The sequence below is a fragment of the Harpegnathos saltator genome, unplaced genomic scaffold (genome assembly GCF_003227715.2).
Source record: "Harpegnathos saltator strain DR-91 unplaced genomic scaffold, Hsal_v8.6 scaffold176, whole genome shotgun sequence".
NCBI classification, from domain to species: Eukaryota; Metazoa; Arthropoda; class Insecta; order Hymenoptera; family Formicidae; genus Harpegnathos; species Harpegnathos saltator.
The window spans coordinates 1667456-1680241 of record NW_020229957.1 but is presented as its reverse complement, the minus strand read 5'-3'; the positions used below and the strand labels follow the sequence as shown (position 1 = coordinate 1680241).

Below are 12786 nucleotides of genomic sequence, written 5' to 3'. Positions count from 1 at the left end.
GGAACGCGGGCACGTATGAAGGCTCCTTCTCCCGTTCCGTCGGACGCCTAAACAGTAACGTTCCAGCCATCCGATCACAGTAAGCCTTTCGATATCCAAGTTAATAAACAATATTTGTCTTCCTCTATGTCGTTCGATGTGTTTCGCAAACCGTGTATTGTTCTCCGTACAGGGGCGCTTTCCTCATAGTCATATCCACGTTATCAAATAAATTCTATCGAATCCAATAAAATTCCACGGGACGTAACAATATACCATATATATACAGGGTGTTCCATTTTAAGTGTCCACCCCAAATATCTCTCTTATTTTTGATTTTAGAGAAAAATGGTTCAGACACGTTTTATATGGTTTCGAGGGGGCCATAAGATGGTATCATTGATTTGACCTAGAAGAGTCATTTGAAGGTCACGTGAAGGTTACCTCAATTTTTTTAGATGGCACACCCTATTTTTTATTACATATTCTTGTAGCTGACCTCGATAGCTTCCCAAAACACTATAAATGTTTTTTGGTGAAGTACTTTTCGAGTTATAAAGCTCCAAATTTACAAAACTATGATAAAAATACAAAATATTTCATAAAACATTCACTTTCCGATAGTCTTATCTTACGTGATCCAACCAGTCAAGGCGAGATCCGAGCATGATACAACCAGTCAAGGCAAGATCCGAGCATGATCCAGCCAGTCAAGGCAAGATCCGAGCATGATCCAGCCAGTCAAGACGAGATCCTGTATTGCTTGATAATCAATGAACTGTAACAATTGTGAAAGTGCAATTGTCAATTCTTTTAATGAAACAAATATCAAGAGGCTTGTTTCAAATTTTTTACTTGGGCAACTGTCGGTTTTGGTGAAAGTCTCAGACAGACGCATATTATTATCCATTGACTTTTTTTGATAAGACAGGAATTTTTAGTTTCTTGGCGCTTTTTTTTTTTATAATTATGGCTGCTTATCCACCAAATGAAATTGTGGACATGATTCGCATTTTGGGTGAAGTCAGGAATAATTACTCGGTAGCAGAAAGGCTTTATGCTGAAAGATTTCCAGACAGACGCCATCCTGATAGGAAAGTAATAAAAAGACTGCGACAGAGCTGAACAGGATTTTCTTAGAAGAAACCGGCGAAAATCGGACCCTGATGAAGTCACATCATCATTGACTGTTATAGGTGCCGTTGCTTTGAATCCTCAAATCTCTACGAGACAAATTGAGAGGCAATACGGTATATCTAAATCAACAGCCAATCGTGTGCTTAAGCTCAAAAAGTTTCACCCATATCACATTCATCTAACTCAGCAATTGGAAGAGAGGGACTACCAACGCCGTGTACGTTTTTGTAACTGGGCTCGAGATCAAATACAACAAAATCCTCGGTTCATTGCTGATACGCTTTTTTCTGATGAAGCCACGTTTTGTAATAGAGGAGGCGTTAATAGACATAACTGCCATTATTATTCAGATGCTAATCCACATCGGCAGAGAAGCCAAGAGTTCCAACGGCAGTGGTCCATTAACGTTTAGGCAGGCATCCTGGAAGATATTATTGTTGGTCTATATTTTTTTGAAGAAAATCTCAATGCGGCAACCTATCTAAGATTTCTTCAAGATAACCTGCCCAACCTCTTGAGACATGTCGACAATGATTTACTCAGACAAATTTGGTTCCAACAAGATGGAGCACCGGCTCATAGATCTCGAGCTGTTACACAATATTTAAACAATAGATTCCCGAATAGGTGAGTTGGTATGGACAGCCGAGTTCAAGAATGGCCCCCAAGATCACCCGACTTGACATCCCTAGATTTTTATTTTTGGGGCTACATTAGAGATATAGTTTATTCGCAAAAGCCTATAACCGTTGAAAATATGAAAAACAGGATCAGACAGGCTTGCAGAAATATTAATGTAGGTGTTCTTGAAAAAGTTAGGGACGACTTTAACCATAGACTAGAGCTATGCGTACAAGTAAATGGCCAAGTTTTTGAACACTTTAAGTAATTGTACACAAAAGAAGATCTTGCCTTGACTGGTTGGATCATGCTCGAATCTTGCCTTGACTGGCTTGATCATGTTCGGATCTTGCCTTGACTGGCTGGATCATGCTCGGATCTTGCCTTGACTGGCTGGATCATGCTCGGATCTTGTCTTGACTGGCTGGATCATGCTCGGATCTTGCCTTAACTGGCTGGATCATGCTCGGATCTTGCCTTGACTGGTTGGATCATGCTCGGATCTTGCCTTGACTGGTTGGATCATGTAAGATAAGACTATCGGAAAGTGAATGTTTTATGAAATATTTTATATTTTTATCAAAATTTTGTAAATTTGGAGCTTTATAACTCGAAAAGTACTTCACCAAAAAACATTTGATTATAGTGTTTTGGGAAGCTATCGAGCTACAAGAATATGTAATAAAAAATAGGGTGTGCCATCTAAAAAAATTGAGGTAACCTTCACATGACCTTCAAATGACTCTTCTAGATCAAATCAATGATACCATCTTATGGCCCCTTTGAAACCATACAAAACGTGTTTGAACTTTCTCTAAAATCAAAAATAAGAGAGATAGTTGGGGTGGACACTTAAAATGGGACTACCCTGTATATATACAGGGTGTTATAAAAGTCCAGGAAGAGCAGAATAACTCCCAAAATATGAGTCCTAGAAGAAATATGAAGTACTGGATTTTTATGATTTTTTCCTGGCTATCTGACAGTGACCTTGTATTTGACCTTGACAATGACCTTGAAGGTCATTTCAAGGTCAGGTCAATTTTTTAAATAGGACCCCATACTTTTGACCCCAGAAATGAAAAGAACGGAAAATTTTACGTCCGGGCATGATCCTGAACACTGCCAAATTTGACCTCTGAAGGTCACATAAAGGTCTAAGCTTGTTTTAGGCTGAAAACGCGAATATCTTCGAAAATGCACCTGCTAGGGAGCAATGTTACGCATAAGAATAAGAATGTAGAGATCAACGAGGGATATTCAGCCGTGACCTTGCCCTTATTCTCGAGGTCACGAGTTAAGATTATTATTAATGTCAAACCGGACGTTTTTAGGACTGAACATCCATATTTTTGACGTAAAAGTGTCAAGATTGAGAAATTTTACGTTCAGATATGACGTTTTCAACCTTGACCTTGTTCTTAAGGTTATGTGTCAGTCATATCAAGGTCAATTAATTTTTTTAGGCTTAGGAAACACATACTTTACCCCCCCCCCTCATAATGTGAAGAATGAGATTTTACGTTACGTACGAGGTCACACTCCGATTGGTGGTAATTCCTCAATATCGGGCGCCATTTTGGATCGGACATCTTGAATTTGTAAAATCCAACGTCGGATTCAATTTCAGAAACGACTTCAAAAACTCCTTAAACGAGATCCAATTTTTGTTATTCTTAAATATCGGCCGCTATCTTGAATCGGCCATCTTGAATTTGCAAAATCCAACGTCAGATTCGGTTTTAGCGAGTTCAAAAATCTCAGGATCGGTATCCGAAAAATTTATTCGCCATCGATAAAATGTATGCTTCAAGGTTTTTATTTGTCTCTATTCTATCAGTGTCAAACAGATAATAGATTGTTTTTGAGTTTTCATCGATTTAACAAGTTTTGATGTCATTCTAGTCCGTTTTGAATTATTATCATATTATTATCATATTAACGATCAATGGTACATTACTTATTATTTTTATTTAAAGGTAAAGAAACCGAATTTTTTATACCAAATTTTTGCAAATTTTTTGTTTTCAATTCCAAATGGCTTCTCTTACAGAGCATGGGAGAGTTTCGCTTCTGATGATGTGAGGATGGGGGGATAGACAAAGGTCATACAGTGAAGTGAGATTGCTGTTCAATGAAAACTTTCGTAATGAAGGCGAAGGTATTTCAATATCGATCATCAGACCACTATCAGACGATTTGTAGAAACTGGGAGTAATAAAAACCGCCAAAAATCTGGGAGGCCAAGGTCCCAAACAACAGAAGAGCGACAATTTGAAGTAGCCCAATCATTTGTTGAAAATCCCAGATTGTCAATTAGAAAAGCATCTCAACAGCTTTAAATGAGTGTATTGTCAATTTCCAAAAATCTAAAGACCATTAAGTTCCACCCCTATAAAATTCATCTCCACCATGAGTTGAATGAGGATGATTCTGACCGCAGGATGCAATTTTCAGAAGTTATGATGCAAAGAATTGATCAGCAATCGAACTTTTTGCATAATATCGTTTTTTCAGACGAAGCGTCTTTTAAGATTACTGGTAAGGTAAACCGTCATAATTTTAGATATTGGGACAACGGAAATCCTCATTGGATGCTTGAAGCACATACGCAGCGACCTCAAAAATGGAATGTTTGGACAGGTCTTTATGATAATCAAGTGGTTGGGCCTTTTTTATAAATGGGAATTTGAACTCAGAAACCTATCTGCAGCTTCTTACAGACCAAATTGTTCCATCAATACAGGAGATTGTTGGTGATAATTTTGATGATGTTTGGTTCCAGCAAGATGGGGCACCGCCACATTATGGACGCATTGTTCGGAACTATTTAAACGATACTTTCCCTAATCGATGGATAGGTAGAGGAGGAACAATCGAATGGCCACCGAGATCGCACCACTTGATTTCTTTCTTTGGAGCTACATAAAAAATAAAGTTTATTTCACTAAACCTCGTAACCTGGATGAGCTTCAACAACGGATTATAGACGAATGTGCTGCAATACCTCCAGAAATGATAAGGAGTGCGACTGACAATTTGTACGTCCGCTTAGCACACTGTCAAACGGTCAATGGGGAACATTTTGAATATCTCCTGTAATCTCAGGCCGAGTTACAAGATGCTTTGCCTTCGGTGGCCGAGACTAACTGAACCTTGCCTTCAGTGGTCGGGTTTGAGATACCTTGCCTTAAGTGCCCGGGTTTGAGACACCTTCAGTGGTCGGGTTCCGAGACGCTTTACTTTACAGTAGACTTCACGATCAGTGAAGTAACGTAAAATGCATAATTTTGAAAACAAGGTCAAGGTTGAAAACGTCATATCTGAACGTAAAATTTCTCAATCTTGACACTTTTACGTCAAAAGTATGGATGTTCAGTCCTAAAAACGTCCGGTTTGACCTTAATAATAATCTTAACTCATGACCTCGAGAATAAGGGCAAGGTCACAGCTGAATGTCCCTCGTTGACCTCTACATTCTTATTCTTATGCGTAACATTGCTCCCTAGCAGGTGCATTTTCGAAGATATTCGCGTTTTCAGCCTAAAATAAGCTTAGACCTTTATGTGACCTTCAGAGATCAAATTTTGCAGTGTTCAAGGTCATATCCGAACGTAAAACTTTCCGTTCTTTTCATTTCTGGGGTCAAAAGTATGGAGTCCCATTTAAAAAAATTGACCTGACCTTGAAATGACCTTCAAGGTCATTGTCAAAGTCAAATCCAAGGTCACTATCAGATAGTCAGGAAAAAATCATAAAAACCTAGTACTTCGCATTTTTTCTAGGACTCATTTTTCGAGTTATTCTGCTCTTCCTGGACTTTTATAACACCCTGTATATACATGCAAACTGTTTCTGCTTCATATGAAACTTCTTTTTGACGTCGTAATAAGGTTGATATTACATCAAAATCGACGTGATTTCAACCTAATATCAACTTCATTACGACATTAAAAAGAGGTGTTGCTTGTGATCAAATTTACGCGATTTCGACTAGGCTTTTCGACGTAATTTCAACATCAAAGTTTTGACGTCAAAATTACGTATTTTCGACCTTGCGTTTCTCACTGGGTAATGATATTCTGAGTGAATCTACGATCGTCAAATTTCTCAAAATGAACCTCAAACGGTCCTTTAGCACTATTATCATATACATTACGCTGAAGTGTAATGAGGTTGTCAGGAACAGAAGAAACAGAGCGAGAGGAACCTTCGTCAAATGAAGTGTGACAGGATGGAGTGAGGTTAGGCATTGAGGTAGAGGTATTATCTGAGATCTCCGCTATTAGATTCGGGTCCGCACCCTCATCAGAGGAGACCATCCTGAGATTTGCGTTGCACAAGTTAGAGTCGGCTTGAGAGGAGGAATAATCATTCATCGTGCAAACGGATGTCCAGGAGAGAGCGGGAAAGCCTTTGTTCAGATAGCGTGAGAAAGCCAAATAGAATAGAAAGAGAATTGGTTGTCAGAAAGCAGAATCTTGTTCCAAAAACGAAGTCCAGGAGAAAGCCAAGGTCAAAAATATCAAGAGCACACACACAACTAAAGATATCACGTAATAAAGACAAATAAAGCTGAGGCGCAAGAAAACTCAATGTTGCAGCAATGGCGTCTCAATTGGTCTCAATCGAGAGTCGTAAGGAAGTTGAGTGAGCAAGAACCGTGCATACTTTGCCGCTACCGTCAGGACGAATGTAGTGTGCACACATTTTCTTAGGGGGCGCGTCGGAATTCGTCAGAAAAAGCGTCCCATCGTAATCGGCCCGATGACTGCTCTCAGGTTTCTCTCTGGTCCGAAGTCTAAAGGCTCGTCTACATTAGCTGTAAGAGTAAGGCTGTAAGGTTGCAAGACACGAAATGAAATATTTTCATTCGCTGACAGCTTACGTTACAGCCTTACAGCCTTATGGCTCCTGCCCACAGGATGCGGCAACGCTTGCCGCGCGGCGGAAGTTCGCACGGGAAGATGAAATAATTTTTCAGGGGGCCATGCAGCACGCGGTGTTGCGTTGTTTGTGTGCGCGCGCAACTGTTTGATGCGTTCTTTTATAGTATAATATAACCTAAAAGATTCGATCTAAAAAGTATGTTAATAAATGTAGAAAGTAGTAGGAAAGTAGCAGGAAAGTAGCAGGAAAATTACAGAATTATCATACATATATATAAAATGCATGCAAATATGCGTACAAGACGTCGAGTATTGTTGCTGGCCTTATTACACATTATTAGAAGAAAAAGAAATGTACGAAAAAGAAGATTTTGGGTACACCCAATACTGCAATTAAAACAATAGCAAGGAGATTGGCATAATTTAGTTCGTGAAATGCAATTACAAAACGACGAAACCTATTTTAATTACATGAGGATGCTACAATGTTCGACAATATATTATCAAGAGTTGGACCTTTAATTACCAAACAGAAAACAAATTGGAGAATTCCTGTTCCTGTAAGACACAATGTACCATATGTCATAGTAGCTGACAAAGCATTTCAGTTAAATACGTTTACTATGCGTCCATATCCATTCAAAAATTTGGATGAAAATCAACGAAAATTTAATTATAGATTAAGCAGAGCTCAAAATGTCGTGGAAAATGCATTTGGAATATTAGTAAGTCGATGGCGTATTTTCCAGAAACCTATAAATACTAGTCTTGAAACAACTGATACGATAGTGAAAGCAACTGTTTGTTTGCATAATCTTTTGATGAATACTTCATTTTATTGTGGAACACATTATGCCGATAGAGTATCTATTAATGGAGAAATAATCGAAGGAGATTGGAAAAACACAAATTCAACTTACTTTAATAATAGTGCAAATAATGGGTTTAACAATGGTGCAAGTAATAACTATACACGACTTGCTAATGAAATTAGACATACTTTTACTGATTATTTTGTTAATGAAGGTCAGGTTCTTTGGCAAGACCAAATTATTTATAACAAATAATATATGAATGTATATTTTTTGTTTTATGTAATAAAATTTGTATGTAAAACAATATTTTTGTGCGAAATTATTTATTTCTTTATAAATTCAAAATTGTACAGTACAATTAAACAACATTTTTAATCTTTGGTAATTATGCACTCATTAAAAGAATTGTTGTCTACTTCGTCTATTTCGTTGATATGTTTACGTATAAATATATAACATTAACGACTAATATTATACTTATGTAAATACAAAAAACTGTTTAAAAATAATAAACTTTGAAGAGATATATTTCTCTTGGGCGAAAGAATAGTAGAAAATACTCAAAACAATGAAACTTTAATAATTTTAAAGTAACTTTAATATATTCCTATATTATCATTGTATTTAAAATAAATATATTGTTATTATTTCGTCATCCTTTACAGAAAAATATTAATGGCTCATAAATTGGCGAATAATAAATTATAATTAATCAGTAATTTCATTATTTATAGGAATAATAAAATTATTGATCGGTAATAATTTATCATTAGCCAATTTATTAGATCTAGTACTAAAATATAAAAATATATATTTGTAGCTGACGAAGCATTTCAGTTAAATACATTTACTATGCGTCCATATCCATCCAAAAATTTGGATGAAAATCAACGAAAACTTAATTATAGATTAAGCAAGGCTCGAAATGACGTGGAAAATGCATTTGGAATATTAGCTAGTCGATATTATCATTGTATTTAAAATTCGATTAGCAAGTCGTATTTTCCAGAAACCTATAAATACTAGTCTTGAAACAACTGATACGATAGTGAAAGTAACGGTTTGTTTGCATAATCTTTTGATGAATACTTCATTTTACTGTGGAACACATTATGTCGATAGAGTATCTATTAATGGAGAAATAATCGAAGGAGATTGGAGAAACACAAATTCAACTTACTTTGATAATAGTGCAAATAATGGGTTTAACAATGGTGCAAGTAATAACTATACACGACTTGCTAATTAAATTAGACATACTTTTACTGATTATTTTGTTAATGAAGGTCAGGTTTCTTGGCAAGACCAAAGATTGCAGATATATCTATATCACAGTACATATGTACGTAAAACAAAATAAAATAAAAAAAAACTTAAAATATTAACATATTGAAAAGGAAATAATAAACAAAGATGTTAAGGAACATGTTATACATCTTCGAAAAGTATCTTAGATATTTTCATAATTATGCGTTTCGAATCATCCGGCATCATGTTTCGGAGGCATGCTTCGAGATATTTCGTAAAACTTTCAATTTTATCTGGTTTTATGTGAGTAGGTTCATTTCTTGGAACAGGTTCATTTCTTGTTTGTTGCAATTCTTTTAAAATGGCTTCTTCTATACGAATGTCGGCATATTCTGTTTTTGATTTTTCTGTAAATTTAATAAAATAAGTTAATATTTCTTTTTTTTAGATATATAATAATAAATATGGAAATAAAGTGAAAAGGATCAAAATATTTGTGTCAGCATGCGAAATAGACAAATTAAAGTTGAATACTTCATTTACATGCAAACTTTGCAGGACTCTATCTGTTCTTTTCAATAACTCTAAGATTATATTATAAATGTAGCATTTAAAAATGATAGAAATGATGAATTTTATAACTTATTAGAAAAGTAGATCAGTAAATTTCTACTTTCTAAGTACTTTATAAAAGTATTTTTAGTTAAGTATTTTCTGTAATGCACATTGCAAAATTATCGTTTTATTGTTTGTATACATAAAATTTGTTATATATTCTTATACATGTGGCAAAGGACGGAAATTATAGTCAAAACGTTTGGAAATCAATAAAGTATTCAACTTTAATTTATCTATTTCACGTATAGACATCTATATGTAGTTCTTCTTGACCTCATTTACGTATTTAGTTCATCCTTAATAAAATACGAAATACAAATAATTACTTTTTATATTCTTACTTATACGTTTTGCAGCTGTAGGCGAATGGAATTCAGCTTCTTCATCTAGAGTATTTGAGTTAGATGTATCTATAAAGATAAAAATTAGAACACATATACAAGAAAAATAAAATTTGATAATAAATGTGTATATACTGCTACGTTTTTGTACTGGCATTTCTTCATAAACAGTAAAATTATAATTTTCTGCACTTGATGTACATATGCAAAAAATAAAAGATGTTCAGTATAATAAAATATATACAATAAAAAAATATGTATTAGGTGCGCAACTAAGTTCTCGCTGTTTTTTTGATGAAAATGCAACTTTATTGTGAAAAAATGGTTACAAATGAATCATTCAAAATATTGCCCATCGCTAGCGACAACTTTTTCCCATCTTTCTGGCAGAGCTCGAATACCGTCACGGTAGAAGTGTTCATCTTTTGAGGCTATCCACGAATCAAGCCATTTTGAGATGTCTTCATATGAGCGGAACTGCTGATTAGCCAGACTATATGCCATCGAACGGAACAAGTAATAATCGGACGGCGCAATATCTGGGGAATATGGCGGGTAGGGTAGGACTTCCCATTTGAGCGTTTCTAAGTAGGTTTTAACGGATTTGGCAACGTGAGGCCGAGCGTTGTCATGCTGTAGAATCACTTTTTCGTGCCTCTGCTCGTATTGTGGCCGCTTTTCGCGCAGTGCTCGGCTCAATCGCATCAATTGAGTTCGATACCGTTCCCCAGTGATGGTTTCGTTCGGTTTCAACAGCTCATAATAAATAACACCGCCCTGGTCCCACCAAATACACAGCAAAACCTTCGCAGCGTGAATATTCGGCCGAGCCAACGACGTAGAAGCATGACCGGGCAGTCCCCATGATTTTGTTCTCTTTAGGTTGCTGTAATGAATCCATTTTTCATCACCCGTAACGATGCGATGAAGAAAACCCTTCCTTTTTTGCCGCTGAAGCAGTTGTTCACAGGCGAAAAAACGACGCTCAACGTCTCTTGGCTTCAAATCATAAGGAACCCAAGTTCCTTGTTTTTGAATCATTCCCAACGCATGCAATCGCTTGGAAATGGCTTGGCGGGTAACTCCTAATGCTGAAGCAAGCTCTTTTTGCGTTTGGCACGGATCCTCATCGAGCAATGCCTCCAATTCAGCGTCTTCGAAGGTTTTTGGCCTTCCTTCATGCGAACGGTCGTCAACATCGAAATCACCGTCTTTGAAGCGACGGAACTAATCACGGCACGTTGTTTCACTTAGAGCAGCATCTCCGTAAACTTTTTGGAGTTCTCGATGCGCTTCAGCCGCCGTTTTCTTCGAATGAAAGAAAAAAAGCAACACTTCCCGCAAATGACGATTATTTGGCACAAAATAAGACATTTTCACACAACCAAAAGTATATGACGCAAAAACAAAATCACTAATGTGTCAAAGCGGTTTGTTTACCATATGTCTAAGCTTGGTTCATGACGTTTTGGTTATGTCACAATCGACCAGCACTTACTACTGGAGCCATCTCTTGAAAAACAGCGGGAACTTAGTTGCGCACCTAATATTTTCCAGCAACGTTATATGTTACAGGGAACCAGTTTATTGACTACATATTATCTTAAAGATATTTTATGCAATATATAACCAACAAACTGACTTTATGTAAAATATTTTATATAAATATAAAACACACAATATGAAATGTTTAGAAAAAGAACTTAAGAAGTATATTTTGATGGTAATTGTGTTTTTAGTAAGTTACTTTGTTTTGGCAGCGACTGTTGCAAAATATCATCTTTCTTCTTATTATTATTAATAGAACAATGGAACTCTTTCTTCTGTTGCACATTTGTTTGCGGATTCACATTTTCAATATTGCTTTTTGTCCTGAAATATATATATGTATGTATAAGAACATATGTATAAGAACGTGTGTATATTTGAATGATATATATGTGTGTATTTAAGTATGAAGTTATTTGCCATACTTCCTATAAGTTATTGTTGATGCTAAAAAAAGTAGATTTTCATAAAATGGCCAACTGCTTTTCTTTTTTACTGCTGCACTGCCACTGGGAACATAACTGGATTGTAAAGCATGTTTTTTAACAAAACGATCCCTTAAATTTTTCCATTTGCTTTGACTTGTTCCAGGACATGTACCTACATATCACAGGTTTTTATATTACTTTCTTATTTTTTACAATTTGAAATAATATTATATGTGTAGTTGTAATGATATATATATTGATACTTACTTAAATAGATATCTATTTCAGACCATAATGCTTTTACTTCCAATGGATCTCTACATTTATATGGTAATAATGAGTTCCATAAAGCTTCTCTTTGGAATACTTCCGCGATTAATAATTCTAAATACTCATTTTTATTCAAGAAATTAATATCTGATATATTATCACTTGTATCATCTGATATAAAGCTATTTTGCTCTCCTGCAGATATATTGTTATCTACATCACAGTACCACTGTAAATAAAACTTCAATAATATATTTAAGTATTTTCCTGTGGTTATCCCAAACCTCCTTGTTATTTATTTATTTTTTATTTATCTTTTTTTAATAAAACAAATAACGAGCTTTGAGATAGCCGTAGCAGTTTCCTAACCTAATATACCTAAAGTAATTATTTAATTTAGATCTCTCTGATTTGACTAAAATTCATATATATCTTTTGATGTATATTAATCGTACCAGTCAACTTTAACGATTCATTTCGCTTTGCGAACAACAATTTTAGCCTTCAAATTCAATTCCTACGCATCAAATTATTGGGTGCTTTCCAGCAACGTACACAAGTGACACTGTGTAACACAGTGTCCGACTCAGTGCTTTCCAACTACGACACAAGTCGACACAATTGGACACAGCTAAAATGCTGTGTTCGACTGTGTTCACTCCATGAATACCAACATTTTTAAATCTGATACCATTTATTTTTCTACGGAGTGGTAATTCTGATAGGAGGTAAACATTTTTAAGGTTATATTGAGATGTAAAGGACATGAGGATATACCTACAACTAAGAAGAAAAGTGAGGAGATATATTAGAACCATGGAAGGTATTTAGTACTTTTTTATTATTTGATTACTCAGGTAGCAAAATAATGTCTAAAGATGTCTAAAGACAT

At 35.5% G+C, this 12786-nt stretch overlaps 1 protein-coding gene across 1 annotated transcript; it reads right to left on the bottom strand.

Moving 5' to 3' along the window:
- Nucleotides 1-8197: 8197 nt before the first annotated feature.
- Nucleotides 8198-12570, bottom strand: LOC105181426 (uncharacterized). The gene is made up of 6 exons (XM_011138181.3): nt 12565-12570; nt 11892-12123; nt 11622-11796; nt 11396-11520; nt 9649-9717; nt 8198-9096 (listed from the first exon to the last, which is right to left on the bottom strand). The coding sequence occupies exons 1-6, from the start codon at nt 12568-12570 to the stop codon at nt 8870-8872; spliced, it is 834 nt and encodes a 277-aa protein (XP_011136483.1). The 3' UTR covers nt 8198-8869.
- Nucleotides 12571-12786: the final 216 nt, after the last annotated feature.

Bases quoted from the DNA above. Each gene is read 5' to 3' on its own strand.
- LOC105181426 (XM_011138181.3), bottom strand. The intron at 11,797-11,891 runs GTAAGTATCAAT...TGTGATATGTAG, and splicing joins TGAAATAGATATCTATTTAA to GTACATGTCCTGGAACAAGT. The intron at 11,521-11,621 runs GTATGGCAAATA...TATATATTTCAG, and splicing joins TCAACAATAACTTATAGGAA to GACAAAAAGCAATATTGAAA.